The sequence below is a fragment of the Micropterus salmoides genome, unplaced genomic scaffold (genome assembly GCF_014851395.1).
Source record: "Micropterus salmoides isolate LMB-PRFRI ecotype aquatic unplaced genomic scaffold, ASM1485139v1 Ms_hic_scaffold_17, whole genome shotgun sequence".
NCBI lineage: Eukaryota > Metazoa > Chordata > Actinopteri > Centrarchiformes > Centrarchidae > Micropterus > Micropterus salmoides.
Genome location: NW_024040817.1, coordinates 3,844,894 through 3,871,097, shown reverse-complemented (window position 1 = coordinate 3,871,097; position 26,204 = coordinate 3,844,894). Strand labels below are relative to the sequence as shown.

The 26,204-nt window shown below is 41.6% G+C and overlaps 1 protein-coding gene and 1 long non-coding RNA gene across 6 annotated transcripts in view; one reads left to right on the top strand and one right to left on the bottom strand.

Annotated features, from left to right (window-relative positions):
- The window catches only part of si:ch211-264f5.6 (carcinoembryonic antigen-related cell adhesion molecule 20), a 55,611-nt gene that overhangs the window by 18,826 nt on the left and 10,581 nt on the right, over positions 1-26,204 (top strand). For 4 of the 5 annotated variants that reach the window (XM_038724116.1, XM_038724114.1, XM_038724118.1 and 1 more), the window contains exons 2-8: positions 9,440-9,763; positions 13,147-13,310; positions 13,564-13,690; positions 14,981-15,259; positions 18,526-18,804; positions 19,259-19,513; positions 20,455-20,566. In XM_038724116.1, coding sequence (XP_038580044.1) covers positions 9,440-9,763; positions 13,147-13,310; positions 13,564-13,690; positions 14,981-15,259; positions 18,526-18,804; positions 19,259-19,513; positions 20,455-20,566 — 1,540 coding nt within the window. Of the gene's footprint in view, positions 1-9,031; positions 9,193-9,439; positions 9,764-13,146; positions 13,311-13,563; positions 13,691-14,980; positions 15,260-18,525; positions 18,805-19,258; positions 19,514-20,454; positions 20,567-26,204 lie in introns of those variants that run through there. The other variant, XM_038724115.1, reaches the window with a different exon arrangement.
- Positions 2,199-8,157, bottom strand: LOC119906775. Its single transcript, XR_005445028.1, has 3 exons — positions 8,079-8,157; positions 3,411-3,523; positions 2,199-3,256 (listed from the first exon to the last, which is right to left on the bottom strand). It is a non-coding gene; the product is annotated as an uncharacterized LOC119906775 (long non-coding RNA).

Here is a 26,204-nt window from a genome sequence, read left to right as displayed (position 1 = left end):
GCTATTTATTTTCATGTGTGCTGTAAGCACCAATTTATGCCAAGGCAAATTCCTCGTCTGTGAAAATGTACCTGGCAATAAAACTGATTCTGATTTCTAAGCTGGTAAAACATAATCGCACAAGCTTTATGGTGTGCTGCTCGAAACTTAAATTACTGTCGCACTAGACGCAAAGGTTCTTTGCAACAGTCTTAATGTGATTCACTAGGGAACCAGCAGATGGCAGTATTTGCTTTACCATCTTCTGGGACCCAATGACCGGGATCTCTGTTTTGTTCAGCTGGAGGAAATTGTTTGACATCCAATTTTTGACATCACAGAGGCAGTCGGTAAGTGAACTCAGCATTTAAGGGTCTGTGGATCTGACGGGCAAGTATATTTGTGTGTCATCAGCATAAACATGAATATCATGTTTCTGGACAATGTGTCCAAGGGGTAGCTAAGCAATTTTGAGCGTGGCATGGTTGTTGGTGCCAGACGGGACAGTCTGAGTATTTCACAGTCTGCTCAGTTACTGGGATTTTCACGCACAACCATTTCTAGGGTTTACAAAGAATGGTGTGAAAAGGGAAAAACATCCAGTATGCGGCAGTCCTGTGGGCGAAAATGCCTTGTTGATGCTAGAGGTCAGAGGAGAATGGGCCGACTGATTCCAGCTGATAGAAGAGCAACTTTGACTGAAATAACCACTCGTTACAACCGAGGTATGCAGCAAAGCATTTGTGAAGCCACAACACGCACAACCTTGAGGCGGATGGGCTACAACAGCAGAAGACCCCACCGGGTACCACTCATCTCCACTACAAATAGGAAAAAGAGGCTACAATTTGCAAGAGCTCACCAAAATTGGACAGTTGAAGACTGGAAAAATGTTGCCTGGTCTGATGAGTCTCGATTTCTGTTGAGACATTCAGATGGTAGAGTCAGAATTTGGCGTAAACAGAATGAGAACATGGATCCATCATGCCTTGTTACCACTGTGCAGGCTGCTGGTGGTGGTGTAATGGTGTGGGGGATGTTTTCTTGGCACACTTTAGGCCCCTTAGTGCCAATTGGGCATCGTTTAAATGCCGCGGCCTACCTGAGCATTGTTTCTGACCATGTCCATCCCTTTATGGCCACCATGTACCCATCCTCTGATGGCTACTTCCAGCAGGATAATGCACCATGTCACAAAGCTCCAATCATTTCAAATTGGTTTCTTGAACATGACAATGAGTTCACTGCACTAAAATGGCCCCCACAGTCACCAGATCTCAACCCAATAGAGCATCTTTGGGATGTGGTGGAACGGGAGCTTCGTGCCCTGGATGTGCATCCCACAAATCTCCATCAACTGCAAGATGCTGTCCGTCAATATGGGCCAACATTTCTAAAGAATGCTTTCAGCACCTTGTTGAATCAATGCCACGTAGAATTAAGGCAGTTCAGAAGGCGAAAGGGGGTCAAACACAGTATTAGTATGGTGTTCCTAATAATCCTTTAGGTGAGTGTAACACAGCCTACACAGGATCAGTGGTTGTGGTGGTGGTTCGGTGAGCGTGCATAGGAAAAACCTTCTCCTCGGCTACTTCATATTTTATTGCTGCAAAATAAACTTTTTTTTATAAATAAGAAAGTTCACATTTAACTGTCAAATGCAGTGATTACACATTGAGGACACATAACGGCAAGCTCATCAGACGCTTCCTAAAAGAAAACTTTGTTCACGAGTCCCGCACCTCGAGTCCGAAGCCTGAATTATTATTAATATTGGTTACATTTCCTTCTTCCCAACTGGGACTCAGTATGGCTTATATCATGAAACTCAACAGGACTTAACTTTATTTAATGCATTTATAATCTTAATAATAATTAATAAAGAAGATGTAGTCTGCACTTTACTGTGAGGTCTTGGTATGTTCGGGGCTTGAATCTTGTCTCAGTGCTGTATGTTATGGCTGACTTATAATGTAAACACACAAATTGATGAGGTCATATTCAATGTGTAATCACTGCATTTGACAGTTAAATGTGAACTTTCTTATTCATAAAAAAAGTTTCTTTTGCAGCAATAAAATATGAAGTAGCCGAGGAGAATACCCAGGCCATTCTGCGATGTCCGCACTCTGTGACGGGTAAAGTGACGTGGTGGAAAGAGTGGAATAGAAAAAAAATTGCACTACCTATGCCTATTAACGGAGACATGAGTCACATACTTGTCCCAGACAGACGATACTTTTTATTGGAAGATAATTCACTTACGATTAGCAAAGCTGGCCTCTCAGACACTGGAAGATACTACTGCAATAATGAACCTGTGGAGCTGATAGTGACCCCAAGAGGTAACTTCAAACATTACTCAAGTCGTTCTGCTTTCTGTTTTCTTTTCTCAAAATTATGCCTCTGAGCTAAATTTTTCATTTTTCTTAATCTTTGATAACAGAAATTTATCGGCACATTAAGGAAATTGTAATTTCAAATGTGTTCTGTTGTACTTTGTCATTAATTTTAAATTTACTAAACTAAATATTAAATTTACATTTACTTCCTGTTTTATAAAGATTGTAATATGCTTCACTAAATATGAAATCAAACTCTATTTTTCTTTTAAACTGCCAAACTCCCTGTGTCTGATCACATCCCAGTGCAGGAATAATAAAACTCAAACTGAGCTTCTCACAAAGAGAATGAGTCACAAATAGCTTTGAAGATTCTTGAATGTTACTGAGTATAAACTGTGTGTTCTAACTTTTAGGGGTTTGATTAAACTGAATGTTTAATCTTGTGAGCAGGTCTCACAGGAAATTTTATCTTCAGACTGTTTAAATACTGTAAAAGACATCACTGCTCTTCTTCATGTAGAGTCAGGAAATATTACACCAAATTAAATCCTCTCATCTAAAACCTCATTCAGGAACTTTTACATGGACTCTTTAAACTTTTTAATACCTCTGTCAAGTAACAGGTTGTTTGATAAATGCATGATGGAGCATTATGAAACATGAATGTTGTTTTCTTTGTTGTGTTCAGGGACAGAGAGTCTCACGGCTGCAGAGAGGACCACTGTCACTCTGAAATGCCCTCCTGATGTTGGCGGCTCAGCTTTTCCAAAAATGGAGCCGAGAGTCTGGTGAAATACAGCAACAAAGACGTTTTTATGTTTCATCTTATGAAAAGACGTTGACTATAATCCACGTGCAGCCTTGTGACTCCGGACTTTACTACTGTGATGGAAAACCAGCTGCGTATCTGATTGTGATCAAAGGTGAGAGACCTGAGAGGGAACAGACATTTTAATTAGGGTTTAATGCTGACTTCAAATAAATGTCAAGAGACTGTTTCTACAGAATAGGAAGTAACGTACACCCTGCTCTGTGTTCAGGTGCTCAAAAAGTACATGTGGCCTTAAAATAAGATATTTTCTCAACCTCTGTGTCTCTCGTCCAGATGATGATGGGCCTGTGGTTCAGCCTCTGTTTGTTCCTCTGGTTGTTTGTGTGGTCGTGATTGTCCTGCTGTTGGCTGGTTTTCTGCTGCTGCTCTACAAATGGATGAGAAACAGAAACCTCAGATCTTCAAATGGCAGAAATGTGGAGGTAACTCTCTTCTACTCTTTCTGTCTCTGTTTACTGTTAAACTCAGTGTCAATGATGTCTCCTAATATGCTGAGGAAAACCTGCTCAAGAAAATAAAATTACACATTAGATAAAACTTTTTGTGACTTGAATCAGAACATGATACAATGCCACTATTGGATCTGTATTTTAAATAAAATAAAAAGAAAAGATGTGTGAAACTTTTGGAATTTCAAGGTTTTCAGCATAAATTTGTTATAAAATATGATCTGATCTTCATCTAAGTCAAGGGTATTGAAAAAATTTAATGTGTCTAAAATAACAACACAAAATAAAATCTGATCCCTTCATTAAGAACAACAAAAAAAAAACCTCATGGTGAGTGTGCAATGTTAACCCTTAAGTTAATGACCTCAAAAAAAGCCAATTGGAGTCAGGTTTTAGCACACCTGGAGTCTCGTTGAGAAAATGAGTTTGACTTTGGGAGTTTGCTCTGCTCAAGAAAAACATGCTGCCTCACCAACAAGAGCTTTCAGAGGATCTATGATCAAGAATTGTTGATTTACATAAAGCTGGCAAAGGTTTCAAAGTGATTTCAAAGATTTTACAGTTTACAGTTTACAGTTTGTCAAACATTCTACAAATGGAGACACAGAAGTGGGCGCCCAGTCAAAATGTCATCAAGAGCACAACCAAGACTCATCAGTGAGGTAAAGAAACGACCCCAAGTGACAGCCAAAGATTTGAAGGCATCATTGGAACTGGCTGACATCTCTGTCTACAGTACATTAAACACTGAACAAGCAGAGTGTTGTGGAAATTATATTCCTGGTGAGGGGCTGAGCAAATAATTGAGTAACAACAAACTGCTATCTTTGAAGAATTTATCTAACAAAAGAGAATAAACAGAAGTACTAAAACCGAAATCAGCTGGACCAGAGCTTCTGTCTCCTAAGACAGTCACTAACGTCTGGCCCCGAGCAAAGGGATGCATGATCATTTACACAGTCTAGGTTTCTATGTTTTGGGGAACAGAGATCCTCTCTTGGCCTTGAACGATCATTCCAGGAGAGGAGAGGAACAACAAGAGAGGAAAACACCAAAACAATCTCACAGCTCTGACCTAAACCCTAGTAAATGTGGACAGACTAACAGAAGTATAGGAGAGGAAGGGTTGAGGATAAAATACAACACATAATAATAATAATAATAATAAAATTAAATGTAAGAGGAAACAATTTTCTGCCATAACACAGTATCTACAGCAGAACACACAAAGGAAGCTGCTCACTATAAAGGACACTGCTGCACGCCTGACATTTGCGAAAGAGCACATAGCGGTTTTGGCAAAATGTTTTGTGGACTGATGAAACTAAGATTTAACTACTTGGACGAACCACACAGCACTACATCTGGTGTGGAAAGGGCACGTCATATCATCATGAAAACATAACCCCAACTGTAAAGAATAGTGGAGGCATCATCATGATTTGGGCCTGCTTTGCTGCATCAGGGCCTGGCCAGTATCAAACAGATGTATCAAACAATTATTCAGGATTATGTGAGCACGTCAGCTGAAACTGTGTAGAAGTTGGGTGATGCAACAGGACGACGACCCCAAAACACCGGAGCAAGTCCACAACAGAATGGCTTCAGAAAAACAAAATCTGCCTTCTGGAGCGGCCAAGTCAGAGCCAGACCTCAACCCAGTAGAGATGCTATGGAAGGACTTGGAGAGCCAAAGAATAAGACGGCGCTAAAGCAGTTCTGCCAGGAAGAACAGGCTAAAATTCCTCCTGAATGATGTGCAGGTCTGATCCATGGTTACAGGAAGCACCTGGTTGAGGGTATTGCTGCCAACGGGGTTCAACCAGTTATTGAAGGGTTCACTTACCTTTTGCACTGCCATGTTGAATGTGTGTGGTCAATGAAGACCTGAGGGATTATTATATTTGTCAGTACCCTTGACTTGGGTTAAGATCAGCTCACATTTTATGACAAGTTTATACAGAAAACCATGAAATTCCAAAAGGTTCACATTTGTTTTCTTGCCACTGTATCTTTTATTTTCAGCGATCTGTCATCCACGAGAACAGGACTCCAGTCTCCACATGTGAAGACTCAAATTACCAGAGCCTCGATCCAGCCAGCACGAACCGGGACCAGATCTACTCCTCAGCTGGCGTTGTGTAACTCCCAGAAGACAAATAATTTAATCCGCACAGAAACATAAAAATGACAAATGAGATTTAAAATTGTTTTTTGAGCTTTAAATGTGTTCTGTGTAATCGTGATGTTTAAAGTTATTTAAAATGTGCTGATATTTGAGATGATTTGGTTTCACTTTAAAGGCATAATGTTCAGCAGTGGAAATCTGTTTCAGTCTGAGCAGAAAAGTAAAAAGATTCCTCTTTGTATTATCATCTTATCCATTAAAGTCTGGTTGCTTTAGTATAATACTGTATTTTCTAAGACTTATTGATTGAATTCATCATCTTATAGACGTGTTTTGCATTAAGAATGTTTAAATATATTGAAGATCAGCATTTCAGTTTAAGCAGAGAAATGTGTTCAACTCCGACAGGAAGCGTAGCAAGAGACAGAATCTGATGGGCGACGCACGTGTCGAACTTGTTGGGCTCTGCTCTATGTAACTAACACAAACCAGCTGCAATGTGCAAACAATTTACAAAACGCAAGCATGCAATGAAATTCATATTCTGACCTGACGCTCTGTCATCTTGACGGTGGCTAAGGATGTCAGCTGATCATCAGGTGTGTGTTTGGGGAACTTAGAGGTCTCTCATCCTGCCCGATGGCTTTATAACCGACATGAACGGCACCAGAACGCGCTCTCGTTTTCCTTTAATCTCTCTACATAAGAACTCAGCTTAGCTCAGAACCAGCTCTGTTGTAAGGCTTATTTTTTGGGTTTGTATAACCTGGAGTGTTTAAGATTAATGTCTGAAATGGGCCCTTCTCCCACTTTTAGTACTTCAAGTGTACTTTGATGCTGATACTTTTGAGTTGGAATGCTTTTACAGAGTATTAATATTTTTTATTAAGTAAAATATTTAAGTAAATCTTTCACCACTGCCAAAATGTAAATAAATATAGGCTGAAAATAACTGACTCCATGGCATTTTATAGTTTTTATAACATTGTACTTCCTGTTTACATCCCCTTAAAACCTCCAGATTCTGGACCTGTAGTGGAACAATTTAGAGCGTGATTATATACCAAATCAATTAAAGACAAAGAACAGGAATGACAAAATCCATTAATATGAACTTTTCCTGTTGCACCATCAACATAAAAAATGCTCTCCTTCTCCTCCTTAGCTCAAGATCTAATCCTGTCATTTTAAAGATAAAATCTTATGTTTAGTCCATTTATTCCGTCTTTCCATTTATTTACAAACATGAAAAACTCAGTTTATCCTGTTCAGTATTTAGTTTTATGTTCAAAATTTCAAAATGCTTTTATATCAACTAGTATTGAGGTTTGCAACCAGCTGAATAACCTCGTCTCACGCTGTGTAGGAAAACTACGGTGGCCACTAAAGGTCCTCTCTAGAACCAGTGTTTAATTTGTCCGTTCTGGGCTTCGGTGGAAACACTGCAGACGATGAGGACCATGGATGTATTACTGGAACTGAACACAGCGCCGCTGCTCAGCCTTACTTCCAAAAAAATTCCCCTGCAGCCCAAAAAGCATTTTCCCCAATAAACAACTATTATGAAAGAGACGTCTGTGAAACTGTTGACAGGACACCTCCAACTGCAAACAAGGTCAATTAAGACTTTAAGAATTTTTGATCCATTTACTCAAAAATCGACTATTGTTGGATAATTTACCTGAAAAGGCGCCATCCTACAGTCTGGTTGAAGCGCTGTGTAGTGTGTATATATAATATATTGTTTTATTGTGCTGATGTGTTGCATCTTGTGACGTCGTGACCTACCTGGAGACAACAGATAAAATATAGTTTGGGTTAATTCTGGCACATTTACATTGCTGAAAAGCAAATATTATTATGAGTTGTATTTTTTCCCTGTGGGTTTCTGGTTTTTGCCATTATTTCCTTAGTCCTGTGCTTTTGTTCATGTTAGTGTTTTTCTGATCTGCGTACTTCTGTGTTTTATCATTATGGTCTGTGTTTTAGTCCTTAGTCTTATATCTCCATGTTTTAATGTAGTCTTGCCTCCTGTTTGGTCCCCGTCTCTGTCCGTGTCCTGATTTTGCTGTCTTTCCATGGTTTGTGTTTTACTTTGGTAGATCTGTCCTTGTGTGTTCCTGTGAACTTTACTTCCTGTTTTATTTTGGTAATCCTCTGTAGCTGGTGTCCTTGTCTAGCTTTGTTCTTGTGGTTGATTACCTGATGGATTTCAGCTGTGTATATGTTGTCCTCACTTGTCTTCAGTCTTTGTATCAAATGTTGAGTGTTTGACTTGTGCTCTGTTGTCCCTGTTCTGGATTATTCCCTGTGTTTTTGGATCGCCTTGTGTTTGATGGATTTACCTCAGTTTGGACTTCCATGTAAGCTTGTTTCAGTTTGGTTTTTGAGTCAATAAATCCTTTAGAACTGCATCCTCGCTTTTGGTCTGCGTTTGGGTCCACACCTCAGCCTTCACTCAGCCAACCCACGACAAATATGTTCATTAATCTGCACTGTACCTTTTAAATAAATCTAAAAACAAGGACCTGCTCCCTCTGTAGATATAAAGGGTTTATAAGAAACCCTTTGAATTCTTATTTTTAGGCGATTATACTCCAATGAAAGTCTTACACACTGGGCCTTTACTTCTAAAGACTTCCCCAGATGTCCACAGGGCTGCAGCAGCGCCTCATTAAACTACATGTTGAAACTGCTGGATCCAGTTAATGTTTCCACTTTTCTGTTTTTTTTAACACATTTCAGGGGGTCTTTGTGTAAATGTCCTTCATGCGTCTAATAAATCAGAATTATTCATTCATGAATAATGCGATATCTTGGAAAAGTAAAAATTGAATGGTGAATGTGTTGAAAGGGTTGATTAATGGACACTAAGAGATTTAAAAAAAAAAAAAAAAAACTTTTATGCATTGCTTATGGGTCATAACTGGGTTATTAATGTGAAAAGAGCCATTTATACCCCCAGAGAGAAAATTAAAGCTGCTCACTAATTTTTTTAATTGCTCTACTGGAATAAAGAGCTCTCGGCGCACCCTTGCACGTTCTGATATTTAATGCGCTGTTCATTAAATTAATGAGCTCTCTATGGTGTCCTTCAGAAATAATAAATGAATTATGTTTCCCTACTCCATCGGGTGGGAAAGTAACGCAGCACGTTTGTTTAAACTTGTGAATGACCGCATGGGTTGACGAGAAACTCAAACTGCGGGAATTCAGATGATTCATTGAAGAAAAGGGGGCTGGTGTCAATGACGTGTGTGCGGAGGTGGCGTTGATACAAAGCGGTGTGTGTGTGTGTGGGGGGAGCGCATGTGTGTGTTCCGTGTCTGGGTGTGTCCCTCTCCCAGCAGCAGGTAATCTACTGCCGCATTCCGTCTCTGTCTCTGCTGGAAAGTCTCGAACCGTCCGGGATGGATCTGTTCGCCGTGAAGTCGCCTCTCTTTCTGCTCGCTTTTATCGGTAAGAGGAAAAAGAATACTTACTAGAACACTATTTAACTGGCATTTATATTATTATTATTTTGTGTTTTTGCTTGGTTTCTGTCGTTTGTGCGCGGAAATGTAATGTCCTGGGTGTAGCCTGGTCTGATCTGATCCATGCTGAAATAAGGCCTTAAATATTTAAGAACCACAGAGTAAAGTTTTCTACCTGGTGAACTCCACACCACAGGTCTAACCACTTCACCTGACTTGTCTCTCACCCCCAGGATGCTGTGCGGGGCAGTCCGTACTGCCATCGGGTCCGGTGGACGCAATTGTGGGAAGAAATGTCACGTTAACCACCCTGGTTGACAAAGCAAATTATGATTACATAACCTGGAATTTCAACAACGGGGCTCAATTTAATGTTGCTACCTTGAGTCGGTCAGGGTTGAAAGTGGGCACACGGTTCCAGGGAAGAGCGTCGATCAACGCGACCAACGGATACTTGACCCTGACATCCCTGACGGCAGCTGACGGCGGCGATTATAGCATCAGCATATTATCACCAGAGGGTACACAAACCGGAGATCTACTCCTCCGAGTCCTCGGTAAGTTAACTTTATTTCTTCTTGTACAGTTTCACCTGTCGAGGTGTTGCCTATTTTCCACTGTCGTGGATTACAGCTACACCCAATTAACCAGTGTGTCATAATGATAAATAAATTATATATAGGCTTATATCGATGCTTGCAACGTCTGTGGAAACTGATGCCATTTCAAAATACAATGTTTTAAAATGTTGTATTTAACACTTATGAACAGCCTCTTCTGATTGGACGGCCTGGCAAGAGGTGAACAGCCTCTTCAGGGGAGTGGATAGAGTTTAGTCAGGTGTTTCAAACAGGATTAGGTCATTTTGAAGTGGCCACTCTCTGACTGTAAAGGGCTTCTTGGATTCTGTTTAAGAGGAGTTGACCAGCGGCTCCTAAAGTTAAAGTAACTTTGGATACAACTGCTAGACTTTCTGATGCAGTCTGGGTCCATTTCAAGGCGCAAGCCACACCTGTTGAGGGTGTAGAGCAGTGTAGCCAGGGCTCCAGGACTATATTCCTCGGCGGAGGAGAACAAGAGTCTCCTTTCCCCATTTGATTTGCCCACAATTCAAGCATGTTTTCTACATCATAATGCTCCGTGGCTTCATTAACACCCCTGTACAGTAATGCCTTGAGTGAGTTGGCTACTGTCATTTCTCTAGCTTATCATTTCAACAAATAGCTTTTAAAGTAAGAGAAGTTCAGCTTCAACTGACAGAGACAAGAGCAGGCTCTTACTCTGACACTGTCCCCTCCTGGTTCAGTGTTTGTACCTGCGGTTGGTTTCAGTTCAGTTAGAGGTCTTTGTGCTGTGCTGTGTCTTTTAATGCTTCACAGCCCTCATACTGTAGTACTGCTGATTCAAAGCTCTCTCTCTCTCTCTCTCACTCACACACACACTATAAATATATGTGCTGGCAAAGCCACTGTTTAGCAAGACATTTTGAAGGACTGGTTTTGAACCCACAACTAGGTCTTGGTTTTGGTTTTGCAGCACATTTCCTGTTCAGTCTCAGTGTTTTTCATGTTTATTTTTCTTTTTTCAGATAAGCTCTGATAAGCCTGCTGTGCTCTACCCGCTCAACGGCAAACAAATGTAGATTGATGCTGAAAATAGTCCCCAACAAATGTACTATTTGCTGCTGTTTGTGTAAAAACTACAATGTCCACCTGTTTAAGGGAATTAGGAAGTCTTATTTTGAAAATGAAACGATGTATTTGTGAGGTGTTTTTGAAGATTTGTCTTCAAGTAAGGATCACAGGGCTCGGAGTTCAGCCTCTGAGAGATCAACACATCGTTGGTTTTCATCAGATTTGTTGACAAAATGACAAACTATGTTTGTTTGGCTTCTTAGTTTGTTGAGCTCCCAGAAAAGGTTTATTCTTTTTTCTTTTACATGTTATAACACAGAAACACAGACGGGTTTCTGCATGCAGACATGCAGATTTACACTGAGTGACCTGAATAATAGAAACCAAACAATGTCTGCGACTGATAATCCCATCGATTATCAATTATTCTGTCGAGTTGTTTGTTTGATTAATTAATACATTTATAAAATGGTGACTGTTTTAAAATACTCAGTACAGTTTTCGATTTCCCTAAAGCTACATACACACGTGTTGTTTTGTCCCAACAGCAGTTCAAAACTCAAATATACTCAGTTTACTAAAGCTCATGTCAACCAATCTTTATTTATCAAAGGATGGTTGGCAGCGGTGCAGCACTCCTTTTGACTCTTGTTTCTTTAGTCTCTGCCTTTTGCATCAGTAGATCCTTAACGTCCCTGCAGGGGAATTGGGTTTACAGACAATCAACAGAATTGATCTGAGAAAAATGGTCTCCAAAGTAACACTGTGTGAAGTAACTGGATGACTCTTTGCCCTGCTGTCAGAACTAGTTACTGCTCCTTCACATTGTCCCCACACACCTACTGATGCCTAATCAGCTATCAGCCACCAGCCTGGGTATTTAGAAATGGAGTCCAGCAGGTGAAGTTACTGCAGTTTTTCTCTGAATTCTTCATTCGCTCCATTCAAATGTTGATTTAGTACAATTACGGCTGTGTGAAGAGAAACCGGCCTCGGGCCAGCAGGATGGTAAATTCTCCACCCCCACGTATAATCATGCTGCTTCTAGCTGCTCTGCTCATCAACAAAACTGTAGATTACTTTAATCGCAACAGAAAATCCACCCTGAAATACCTGATTTCTGGGGGGCAAAGCTCTGTTTGACAGTAGAAAAAGCTGAAACAACAATGATGGCAGACTAATTGATTAGTAGAATGAAATAAATTAATCTATTTTGACAGTTGGTTAATCATTTAAGTTATATTTATAGCAGTTCCAAATTCTCAAATGTGAGGTCTTGCTGCTGTTCTTGGTCTTTGGACTGCTGGACAGATAAAACAAGACATTTTAAAGTTGTCACCTGTCTGTCGCTGTCATGTGCATTTATACTATTTTTACGTATTTAAATCTTAAGAATCAGAAAACTAAAGTTAGGGCTGTGCTTTTAATTGAAATGTAATCAACGATTTCAATTTCTGCTTCCAACGATTAACAAGTTGATTGAATTATGCTGCGTACTGTTTCGCAATGATACTTGTTTTGTCTTGTGTTAAATCCAGAGCACCCTTTCCTGTAGAGCGACACCACGCCCCTCCCCAAAAGCCCCAACTCCCTCTCAGTCAGACCGTTGCATGTTTATTTCAGCTGGAGCCGCGATGAGGGGTTATAACTGCTCCAACTTGCTAGTCACCATTAGCTTAAGCCAATGAAATTTTACACTGCACAAATTTTCTCTCCTCTACTTGTAGCTTTACAATTTATACTAAACCAGGGGCGTAAAGCCTTCCTTTACCTGGTCTGTGCTTTTAAAATCTTCACCGTGTCTCCATCGTCTAACTTATTACCAGATTTAAACCTTTCTCACTGTTAGTTTAAGTAACTGCGTCTCCGGTTGAATTTCAGCGAGTTGTCGTGTACCTCACCTCTCACCTGCTCTGCTCCACTCCGATTTCGGATAATGTAAAAAGCATTACATTTTAAAAGTTCAGTTAATGCATGATGTTTCTCTAAGTCAGCAAATCGTGATGATGATAATCCTGATTTTAATTATGACCAAAATAATCGTGATTGTGATTTTTGCCATAATCGATATGATGGAATATACTTAAAACAGCAGGAACAATTAAAAGCAAAGGCCTGGTTCTCTCTGCAGGTAAAAAAAGGCTGATACGATGGTCTAAAATATTGTATTTACTTACTGTTAAAATGCCTTTTTGGAGGAGTCATGATCTCCTCCTTTGCTCTGATCTCAGGCGTCTTTTCTTCCCACACTCAGTTCTATTCATTTGTTCCTCAAGCAAAAACAACCTCCCTGTTTCTCCCTGCAGAGGCGGTGTCCAATGTGGCCATCACCTCCAGCCTGCCTGAGGCCATCGAGCTGAACAGCACCGTGGTTCTGAACTGCTCCGCTAAAGGCTCCTTCCTCAAGTTCACCTGGACCAACGGCACCGCGCCCATCGTGGCCGACGGCACACGGCTCACAGTGAAAGAGGTCCGTTTTAAATTATAATTCAATTCAAATGTTTGCTGTAAAGACACACAGATTAAAGATGATTTGAAGTTGTACAGTTTGTAAGTAGCATGTGATGCTTTACTTACATAGTTTTAGTGAGAAATACTGAATGAGAACTGTTTGTTTACAAGAAATCTTTGCTGGGCATCTTTTTTTTAAGTATTTGTTGTGTAAATTAATTCCATTCATTAATGTATAACTGATGTATTTTCTGCGTTGGATTGAATCCCAGGGGGACTTGTCCAGTGCGCTGACCATCGCAGGTGTTCTCAGGACAGACCTGCTGGGGCCCATTTATTGCACAGCTTCTAACAGCCTGGAGAAGGCGACGAGCGCCCCCTTCAACCTCACTGTCTACTGTAAGTACTGCGCTGCCGGTAACTCCTCCCACACAGGAAATGACGTGTTGGGACTAAACAGAAGAGCTAGTTGGTTAGCATGAGCGGTGATGGCCACCACTGTTCAAAGGACAGAGAACAACCTACAGAAACTCAAACAGAACATCCATTTACTTTTTAGCTAATTTTACTTTAGCGCTGATTTATTCTTCACAGCAGTTCCAGACACATCGTCTTTTTCAGCCAGGTTCATGTATTTGCACTAAGGTTTGAGTCTTGCACCATTTGAAACACTGCACGCCATTGTGACAGCTCCACACCCTTTGGACAACAAAAGACTTAGATGAGTCAGTCGCCGTCACTCCTTCACACCCCAACAGGTCATTTGTCAAAGATGGTTTTACTGGTTTTCTTACTCTGAATCACATTGATCTCTGACCTTTGACCGTATTGGTGGGTCCGCTGCTGTTAAGACTGTAAACCTGGTCAGGTTGGGTGTCTGAGCAGTAGCCGTGTGACTGTAGTTTAGATTGTGGTGTGTGTTTGCAGGGCTCTCCCTCTCAGCCTGCACTAAAACCACACTGTGTACACAGCAACCTGCACTTCCACTCCTTCCTCATGACTAACCTGAAAGGCAGCAACGCCACAACGACCGCTGGTTAACCCTGTTATTAATTAATCAAATCCTTCACTGCTTCAGCTAAGGAGGGTTTCGTCTAGTCTGGTGTTGAAGTATTTTTAATGAGATATATATATATATATATATAGATATAGATAGAGATATAGATATATATAGATATATATTGATAGATATAGATATAGAGATAGAGATAGAGAGATATAGAGATAGAGATAGAGAGATATAGAGATAGATAGAGATAGATAGATATATAGAGAGAGAGAGAGAGAGAGAGAGAGAGAGACCTATTTTACGTATTTTTTATTTTATTTTTTTTCATGTCCCAGCATTAGTGAGGTGTTTTTCAAGGTTTTTGTCTTTAGGAGAAAGCCAAACTTTCATTTGGTTCTATAATTTAGACATGTAGATGTAATATTTATTTAAATTTAGGACCATAAATAATTGAAAAATAATGTGAGCCACATTTAGTAGGTTATTTCAATGTGTCGGATCGTTTCAGCAGATACTCAATATTAAAGGACGTGCATCAGGATTGGGGCAAAGAAAACCTGATTGGGACATCCCCGATGAGAAGCTGCAGCCTAGTGAAAGCTGAAATACAGCTCCTTTCAGATATGAGGACTAATGTAAACTGCTGAAGCTGAACTTTTCCATGTGTCGTTGCTCCACAGACGGACCAGATCAAGTCACCATCACTCCTGTGAACCCTCCAGAGTACCTAAAATCTGGCTCCAACTTCAGCCTGTCCTGTTCAGTGCTCTCCAACCCACCCGCCACCTTCACCTGGTACCACAACGAGCAGTTGATGGAGGCATCGGGTCCCGTCCTGACTCTGGATGTGATCGAAAAACACGGAATAGGAAGTAATAAGGAAGGTTACACATGCAGGGCCAAAAACGCCAAAACCCAGCGCACCGTCTCTTCTCCTGCCGTTTCCTTCGCTGTGTTGCGTGAGTAATCTGCCTGAGCTTTTTGAGAAATACTCTTTGTGAGTTGTAGAGTGCAGCATGACAAAAGATGTCAACATAAATTGTTTCCTTGCAGCCGTTGACTCCTTCAACACCTCCTCATTTGAAAAAGAAAACTTTTGAGTAAACTGTTTTCTGTCTGCAGCTGAAATCTTTTCTGAAATACTGTCGCGTTTAAATTTCGGGTCAGGGTTCTGCTTTTTACAGGAGCCATGTTAGCATCTATAGATACCAGACTCAAAAAACCCAACAACGAATTCCCATGTGATGTAATTACTGTGGTCATTTTGAAACATTGCCCTTTAACAGCAGTAGTTGTTGTTCTGAAGTGTTTTGCTGAATGACTAGAAAATCAACAAATAAATACATGGAACAAAAACATAAATGCAACACTTTTGTTTTTGGTATTGCACAGGTTTTTGAGTGGCTTTTTATTGTGGCCAGCCTAAGACCTTTTATTGTGGCCAGCTTAAGGCACACCAGTGCAATCCCCATGCTGTCTGATCAGCATCGTGATATACTACACCTGTGAGGTGGATGGATTCTCGGCAGAGGAGAAGTGCTCACTAACACAGATTTTGACAGATTTGTGAACAATACTTGAGAGAAATAGGCCTTTTGTGTTCATAGAGAAAGTCTTAGATCTTTGAGTTCAGCTCATGATGAATGGAGGCAAAAACAAAAGAGTTGTGTTTATAATTTAGTTCAGTGTAAATTTGGATACAAAATTGCATTTCAACATCTGCATAAATAAAACAAAATACTGTGGTTTCATCTTTAGAATAAGCTAGACGTTCACTGAAACCAACAGGCAGCTGAATAAAAGCAGACCGAAAGCTTTTCTGTTCCTGGTGACAAGCCCTCGAGGCATGAGACTGTTAAATGGGCTCACATTAGTCACACTAGAGGCTTGTGACACTCAGTACAAACAGGCTGTAGTGACCCACAGCAGCAACAGCACAGTCTTTACCTGGGAGGTGTTGAGACACACAGAGAACAGCCTGGTTAAAGGTTCAGTCTGTGCTGTCTGTAATTACTGCCAACATGTTTTTTTGTTGTTGCTTTTGGAGGAAGTTGTTTTCAAGTTGGTGACAAACCATTTCTGTATGTGTGTGTGAAACCTGCCGGGTTGGAGGATGGTCTTACGTTATGCCCCGAAGAGTTTTTGTGTTTTCTGTCTGTGTGATGAACCGAGAGGAGGGGGAGCGAGCACAGAGGTTTCTAATTCTACTCTGGAAAGTGATCGTGGCAGCAATTATTTTATCATCTGACTTCACAATCACAGGGCAGAATTACAATAGAATTACACGACAAAGATCTACCCAGAATGTGCACCTCCACATATTTATTTGGCCAAAGCAGCAGCAGCAGCATCAACCCGTTCTCATCCCAATTCGTCACATACGGACGCTTGGCGTTGCTTTTTGACGTCCTGGATACCGTTTGGCACCGTCAAGCAAGTTAGCTAGAATAACTAGGAAACGTCCGGTTACATTTTCAAAATAAAAGTACTTGTTAACGCTGTGAAACTTCGCTCTTTGGACTTAAGCAGAGATGGGGACTTGAGTTTGCTCTTAGGTCGCACACATAGTGACTTCAGACTTGAAACTCGTGAGAGAGGACAACAAACACTGCTGCTGTTCAGTAATCATAAACTTTGGCTTTAAAACTTCATACAACAAGGCCCAAACAAAGAAGCACTAAATGCAAAATAGGTTAGTAACCTCAGCACCATCTAACATTAGCTTGCTTCTTACTTTAGCTACGACCTACAGGAGGTTAACTCTGACTGCCGTTTGTTATGAAAAGATGAATGAGCATTTACTTGCCAAACTTGTGGTAGTCGATTAACATAATCATTTACATCCCGCTGGCTGCTGTCACGTTGATTATTAACATTGGCTGCAAACAGGTTACAGGTTTATTGTTGATAATGCAACGTTGAACTTGACTTGGACTCTAGCTCAGAGACTTGAGACTAGACTTGGACTCTAGCTCAGAGACTTGAGACTAGACTTGGACTCTAGCTCAGAGACTTGAGACTAGACTTGGACTCTAGCTCAGAGACTTGAGACTAGACTTGGACTCTAGCTCAGAGACTTGAGACTAGACTTGGACTCTAGCTCAGAGACTTGAGACTAGACTTGGACTCTAGCTCAGAGACTTGAGACTAGACTTGGACTCTAGCTCAGAGACTTGTGAGCAACTCTGGGTTTAAGCACCAAAACCTCTTGGATAGGTTTAGGACAATACTTACATCTCTTAAATGATGTAAGTTAAGTAACATCACTAAAAGGAGCCATTGTTGACTTTTTGTTTCTCCTGGGTGAAAGTCCAGGTTTTGTCCAACCCGTCCACCCCAATCAACTTGACCACCTCGCAGACGAGACTAGACTAGACCCTTCAGAACGGCAAAGAGAATCAAAATAAAACGCCCTGTGCAGACTCATGTTCGTAAAACAACAATAAACATGTTTAAAACAGACAAAATAGAATAGAAACCTTTTAACTACGTGGCCTGCTTAATCATAGTAGAGGCAGAAAAAGCAAGCACCGATTACCAAATCAACAACATCTAAACACGTCAGCAAAAAAAGGCAGGCAAAAGAGACGGAACAAAACAGTGGCGCAGCCGTGCGACCCGATGCAGCCGGAGTCAGTGGACTTACGGAATTGTTATTTATAGTAGTAGTTAGCGTTGAAAGATGGTGCTAAAGGGCTTGCCCCAGTGCTCTGAACTGGGACACGAAAGGGTGCCATGTGAACATGTGTGTTGGTACCAGTTGCCGAGAGATGCAAGCGAACATGGCTATTAGATGCTCTGGGAATGAGAATGGGCTCGGGGCATGCTGGATGACATCACATTGTGCTGCGACTTCAACTCTGTGTTTTGGTGTTGGAGACCAGTCTTCTGGTCTTGGTTCGTCCTCCTTAAGTCTGTCGTATAATGCCTTCTGTGTCTCTGGAGGAGGTTTGTCCAGCCTGATGATGTCACTGTGATGTCAGCAGGGTTATCTCTGCTTGGGCTTGGAGACTAACAGTTTCTAATATCCAGTGGAGTTTGAAAGACGTGGGTGTATACCACGCGTGAAGACACTATCCAGTTGCATTATGGGAAATGTAGGATCCAGTTGTTGTTTTGTTGGTTGCTTGACCTGTGGTAGGGACAAGAAGGACCTACAATATATTGGAACAGATAAAGTGGTAAAAATAGAACTAAAACCTCCCTTTCCTGTTAATCTTCACAGAGGCCATCTCAGGTATTACAATCACCGGTCCTACTGCTACCCTCATCGCCGGCAACAGCACAGCCAACCTCAGCTGCCAGGCAACGTCTGGCACCGTGATGAGCAGGAAATGGAAGAAAAATGGCAGTCCTCTGTCCCCCGGCACCCGCATTGTGTTTGCCGCCGACATGAGCTCCGTGATGATCAACCCGCTGCAGAAAGAGGACAACGGAAACTACAGCTGTGAGCTCGAAAACCCTGTGCACAAAGTGGACGCCGCCTACATGATGGTGGTCAACTGTAAGTGTTTGTTTTGCTAAGAGACTTGAAAATGTACTGGTGACACAGCTGTGTTGTCCGGGGTCATGGCTCTACATCATGAGGTATTTATGGGCGTGTATTTATTTGTCCCAGCAATGATTTATTTTTATAGCATTTTTATAACCAAACTCATTCAGATGTCTTGGTTATTTGTACAATGTAATAAAAATTATTAGGTAAACAGATAAATCTCTGATATGTTGCAATAGTCATGGTAGTGACAATATGAGGAATTAATAAGGGTGAGCACGGTTTCTGACACACCGCTCATATTTTCAACAAGAGCCAAGCTAGCGGTTCTGCTTCCAGTGTTTATGCTAAGCTAGAGTCCTGACTTTCCTGAAAATTAAAAACACATTAATAAACTTTAACTTCCTGTTAACTTTATTAAACCCAAGTAACAAACCCTCTTTTCTTTCTGTTTTATCTCCAGACGGACCTGAACAGGTGTCGGTGAAGGGTGACAAGGCCGTAAAGGTGGACAACCCTGTGAAACTCACCTGCGATGCTGAGTCCGTACCCGCCGGCAGCTTCACCTGGAGGCTTAACGACACACTGACTGGTGTCACAACGAAGACGTATGCCATTGAGAAGGCTGGTTACCAAAACACTGGAATGTACACGTGCGAGGTGTTCAACACTGTTACCGGCAAGACCTCCAAGTTCACCCACGTGCTCACTGTCAAAGGTGAGATGGCCTTGAAGATATATTTTATTTTTAAAGTAATACATTGACCTGTATCACCTGCAGACGTGGACTGAGAAAATGGGTTAGCGGTAAAACGTTCGTTTGGCCACTTAACTGCAAGAATAGGAAGGTAATATTGTATATGGTAATGTATCTTTGATAAGCTAATTTTGCCCGATTTAGCAGTGGGGGTCAAATGCTAGTGTTAATATTCAAAGCATAAGGCTACAAGCAAAGGTTGACAAAGTCCAGCCTAGACTGATGTAAGTGCACTAAAATGACACTTTTTAACTACAGTAGTGGTAAAGATGTATGTTTATGTGTACCGATGTTTTTTGTTGGGAAGGAATACTGATTTCACTTTCAACCCGTAAAATACGGAAATGTCTGACTGTAAGTTTGCCTCTCCTAGACTTTGTGAAATGAATGTGACCGACAGATTCCATACGGTGAAACCGATTTCTGCTTTTTCAGTTCAGAATCAGTTTTATTTTTGCCCGTTAAAGATCAGCAGGAGCAGCGTAGGTTTTCGTCTCATGATGTTGGAATGTGGCTCTGCATTTTTATTGGATCTTTAAAATGGTGTTGCACATAGGATGTCATGTGGGAATGTACAGTATCAGCATCAGTTATCACTTGCACGGAGGTGACTCACCAAACCGCCCACAGTCAGAGGGGAACAGATCCTCTCTGTGGTTTCTGTTTTGAAACATGCTATCCTTAAAACCATAGCAGTAGTTCACACACAATGTAAACTCTGAATATTATGGCACTATCTTAAAAAATTTACAGACGTTTGCCAAAATGTTCTAACTTTTAGACATCCCACTACGATTTTTCCCAGATGGATCATTATTTTGAATTTAAAGTAAATTTACATTAAAGCTTTCTCTCTCAGCAAGAGGCCAACTTTATAAATCTTATTGTTGTTGTTTTTACAGCGGAGATAACAGAAGGTCTCTCAGACGGCGCCATTGCCGGAATCGTCATCGGCGTCCTCATCGCTGTTGGCATCGCCATCGGTTTAATCTTTTACTGCAGACAGAAAGTACCGTAAGTACTCTCCTTTCTAAAGTCTTTATCTGGGCATGCGGTTGGGGCTGTTCATGGGTGACAGGCATTGATCTCCTGGATCCCAGAGCTCATGGACAATAAGAACTGTGGTTTTAACCTTCTTCTCACAGCGGTCTGGTTTTGGTGTGCAGGTGAACCTCCTGTCTGAGATTGTAGGCTGCAAAACTATATTTCACGTGGGTTCTTGGCTGATTATGACAATGCTCTTTAAGGTTTCAATGGGTCCTGGGAAAACAGAAAATATAGCTAGTATAAACTAGCTGCCAGGACGTCTTTCCTGTCCAGGTCTTTAGTCCAAAGTGTTTCTGTCTGTTCTGAATGTCTACGCAGGAAGACGGGTGAAGAGCCTCCTGGCTGCATGCCTCTCACAGCTCTCTAACTCTGAAGCTTTGTAGTCTGAACACAAAAGATGGGCTGATGAAGATAGTTAAAGTGTTGCACTTGTTGTTGAGAGAGCTGAAGGTCTGGGCGGGTCATGTTACACATTGATACTGAGACTTGTTGAGAGATGAGATATACAGTGGGTACGGAAAGTATTCAGACCCCTTTAAATATTTCACTCTTTGTTTCATTGCAGCCATTTTCCAAAAATCAAAAAAGTTCATTTTATTTCTCAGTAATGTACACTCAGCACCCCATCTTGACAGAAAAAAACAGAAATGTAGAAATTTTTGCAAATGTATTAAAAAAGAAAAACCGAAATATCACATGGTCATAAGTATTCAGACCCTTTGCTGTGACACTCATATTTAACTCAGGTGCTGTCTATTTCTTCTGATCATCCTTGAGATGGTTCTACACCTTCATTTGAGTGCAGCTGTGTTTGATTATACTGATTGGACTTGATTAGGAAAGCCACACACCTGTCTATATAAGACCTTACAGCTCACAGTGCATGTCAGAGCAAATGAGAATCATGAGGTCAAAGGAACTGCCTGAAGAGCTCAGAGACAGAACTGTGGCAAGGCACAGATCTGGCCAAGGTTACAAAAAAATTTCTGCTGCACTTAAGATTCCTAAGAGCACAGTGGCCTCCATAATCCTCAAATGGAAGACGTTTGGGACGACCAGAACCCTTCCTAGAGCTGGCCGTCCGGCCAAACTGAGCTATCGGGGAAGAAGAGCCTTGGTGAGAGAGGTAAAGAAGAACCCAAAGGTCACTGTGGCTGAGCTCCAGAGATGCAGTCGGGAGATGGGAGAAAGTTGTAGTAAGTCAACCATCACTGCAGCAATCCACCAGTCGGGGCTTTATGGCAGAGTGGCCCGACGGAAGCCTCTCCTCAGTGCAAGACACATGAAAGCCCGCATGGAGTTTGCTAAAAAAACACCTGAAGGACTCCAAGATGGTGATAAATAAGATCCTCTGGTCTGATGAGACCAAGATAGAACTTTTTGGCCTTAATTCTAAGCGGTATGTGTGGAGAAAACCAGGCACTGCTCATTACCTGTCCAATACAGTCTCAACAGTGAAGCATGGTGGTGGCAGCATCATGCTGTGGGGGTGTTTTTCAGCTGCAGGGACAGGACGACTGGTTGCAATCGAGGGAAAGATGAATGCGGCCAAGTACAGGGATATCCTGGACGAAAACCTTTTCCAGAGTGCTCTGGACCTCAGACTGGGCCGAAGGTTTACCTTCCAACAAGACAATGACCCTAAGCACACCGCTAAAATAACGAAGGAGTGGCTTCACAACAACTCCGTGGCTGTTCTTGAATGGCCCAGCCAGAGCCCTGACTTAAACCCAATTGAGCATCTCTGGAGAGACCTGAAAATGGCTGTCCACCAACGTTTACCATCCAACCTGACAGAACTGGAGAGGATCTGCAAGGAGGAATGGCAGAGGATACCCAAATCCAGATGTGAAAAACTTGTTGCATCTTTCCCAAAACTACTCATGGCTGTATTAGATCAAAAGGGTGCTTCTACTAAATACTGAGCAAAGGGTCTGAATACTTATGACCATGTGATATTTCAGTTTTTCTTTTTTAATAAATTTGCAAAAATTTCTACATTTCTGTTTTTTTCTGTCAAGATGGGGTGCTGAGTGTACTTTACTGAGAAATAAAATGAAATTTTTTGATTTTTGGAAAATGGCTGCAATGAAACAAAGAGTGAAAAATTTAAAGGGGTCTGAATACTTTCCGTACCTACTGTATATATATATATATATATATATATATAAACCGTGTAACATTGCTGTTGACTCTGCAGAGGCGCTGCATCATAGAACATTTATAGACGGGCTATTTCTGCATATTTAAGGCAAATACATAACTGCAGCAGTCACGGCAAGAGGAAACTGTGGCTACAGAACATTTGTTTGATTTGCCATTTTGTCTGTTTTGAGGAGTACTTGGACAACCAAGAGTACCAACGTCATATATCCCCAGAAAGTTTGTTTTTATTTTTGTTTTGCTAAGAAATCTAATCTGATCAAACTGGTCAAACTTCTATTGTTGCCAGGCTTTTACTCTGACGTCGTTCCCTATCTTAGCGCACTACAGGTACACGGCCAGACGTTTGTGGACACTCAAACATTCCAGCAATACCTGGCTGTTCAGAGACCATTAGCATTTAGCCACTGCTAGAACAGCCTCCACTCTTCTGGCAAGGTTTTCCTCCAGATTTTGGCCGTTGATGTTCGGTGGTCAGGTCGGGCTCACAGTCGGTGTCTCACTTCATCCCAAAGGTGTTGAGGTCAAGGCTCTGCAGGCCAGTTTGTGGAGCTGGTTTGTGATGTTAAAACAAGAAAGACAAACACAAACCGCTGGCACCAATTTGGAAGAACACTTCACTGGGACTACATGACCAGGAAAAACAGACTCTGTATGTCCACATACCTTTGGCCGAGGAGAGAGAGAGAGAGTGTCATGTTTTTTTTTTATATCTGTCACACCAGACTTTTGTCTGTTGTTTCTGCATTTCTTAACACGAAACAGTTTCTCAGTAAGATTTCATGCTTCTGTTAGAATGTGTACCTGTACAGAACAGATATATATGTGTGTGTGTGTCTGCAGCACACCTGTCATTTTCTTTGTTTGCGTGTCTGTATGGATCTCAGTCATGTCTGCCTTCATGACCTCCATGGAAATTGTCTTCATTCCTCTCACGCCATGGTGTCTTGCAACATGTTAGACTAATGTACACAGCAGTTACACACACACACACACACACACACACACACACACACTCTTTACAGCTGCCACGCCCTTCAACACTGTTGCAACAGTAACTGTCACATTGGCCAAATCCACCTTCGGACATGTTTGTTGTCTAGCTCTCTTGTCCACAAGGCGTCTAGTAAAATGTATAGTGCTGAAAACAGAGCTTCAGGGGAAAAAGCTTTTGCTGAAAGTCTTGGTTTCACTATGCTTCATACAAAGTGCTTGCCAGATCAACTAACAGCGCCTGAAACCACCTTTCCAACAGGAGAATTGGGTGTTTGATGAGTTTGACAACTTTTGTAAATCTAATGGTCACACCCACTTTTTATGTCACCAACCGATTTAAAAGTGTTGCAATTTTTTACGGGAGAGACTGTCTGAAAGTCATTATCGCCATTTGTGCAATTCAACTTAGTCATCCGTCTCCGGGACGTTCGGCTTTTCACCCTGTGGCTGTTGAGGTGCGTCATATTTCTGGTTTATTTGAAGCATCCTGAGGCCTTCATTCTGTGTTCATTCAAGATTCAAAGATTGTTCTTGATGTTGGAAACAACACTTGATCCAATTGCGTTGTTGTTGTTCTGTAGCTTTGATCAAACTCTTACAAAGAAAACAAGGTTAAAGTCAAGTTTCGTCCCTCACCAGAACTGAAGAAGTCCTTTTAGATGAGGGACGAAATGTCTTCTGGTATTGCTAACAAAGTCCAGTTGCCCTTGACTTTAACCTTCTTTGGTGAACTAATGGAGTGTAATTTGATAAATGACTTAAGGCAGCAGTTGTAGTCACACGAAGCAACAGAGCGAGACGAGCTGCAGCAGATTACATGTTTTCCCACCTGAAGGCAACAGGCCTCCCAAACAGTGGCAGTGATGCAATCCTGCACCACATCCTGTCAGGTTTCAACACAGGAGCAGAACAAGCTGCCGTCCTGAAACAAAGAACAAACAGATGGGATCTGCAGCTCTGACACACACAGTTGTGAAAGCAGTTTGTCGGTTCGGCTCCCAGGACATTAAAATCCAAAGTTTCAAATGGTTGGCCTGGTCTGATGGCCGTCCTTGTTGCCACTGTTAGTGACATCTGTTTGAATTTCAAATTTTATTTTTAAACAAACAAGTCGAATTGCGGCTCATTTCACCTGCAGATCTCCTTTTGTCATCCTACAGGTTTTCCTGGATGATTGTTTGTAAAAATAGAGGACACCTTGTTTGTCCCTGCGGGTGTGAGCTTTAATCCGTCTCCTCTTTCCAAACCCCCCCCCCCCCCAGCCCGACTTCCTCTCTAACAAACTCCGCCGTCAGTCAGGCAGAGCGGTGACGGACGGTCACCTCTACCTGACACCTGATGACCTCTGAGGCATCAGGTGTCAGGTCGAGGTAGTGTTCAGCGGTGAAGCTCCTCTCGTGGCCTCAGGATGAGGACGGCGGAGTAAAGAACAGCCATTAAGTGTGTTGACAACAGCGATAAAGAGTATGAAGAACCTGTACTGGCAGTGCTGAATTACAGGTGTAGTTTTGCGTTACATCAGTGGTTAAACATGCTGCCGTGTAGGACGCTAGAATTATTAGTTTATTTAAAAGGCTGGATATATTAATGGCTTTGTTCTTTCTTATAGTAGCAAAGCGCACATGTCCCATGTTTCTCCTCACAGTAAAGGAGATGTCTGCTGTTCTTCTGTGTTTTTCTTATTGTCAACAAATCTCCTGTGCAGACCAAACCAACAATATGTTCCTGTCTTCCTGTCTGTGGCTCTCAGCTCCAAGCCCATTGGTTCCTGCCAAAGGCCTAAATCCTTTTAAACAAATCTATAATTTCAGTTTTTAATCAAACAAACAGGAGGAAATGGTGACTCTTTTCCGCTGCATGTTAATCCACATTTGGAGCTTGTTGGCACTGAGGATGAAGAGACATCAGGATGTGATACAAACACAATACCTGTTGGCAGATTTTCATTGGACACCATCAGACTTTATACCTTAACAAAAACACTAATACAATAACATTGTTCTCACTACACAACCACAGAAAATAGAATCAGTTTGTGATTGGTTGGCAGGTGTCCCCTTGTTCAACTGTTAAATCACCTGGAGAAGGTGTTTGAAGCTGCAGGTGATCATTTTGCAGCAGGCCATTTCTTGTTGTTACATAATCACATGCATTATCTACTGTGAGCTGTGGAGTTACTGAAAAATAACACACGGAAGCTGTTGACATTAAACCACATTCGTTGGTGCTTTTATCCAAAGGGACGTAGTTTTCTTGCTCATTTGACAGCATGGCGCTTACAGAAAATTGACCCCACTACACAACAATGTCCTCGTCCTGGAGGTGTAAAACTAAAACCGGTTCCCTTCAGGTTTAAAGTAACACACACACACCTGTTGTACTGGGACATGGGAGCGGAACAAAGACATGTGTTCAGAAGTCACAATAAAGATCCCGTCCTCTGATA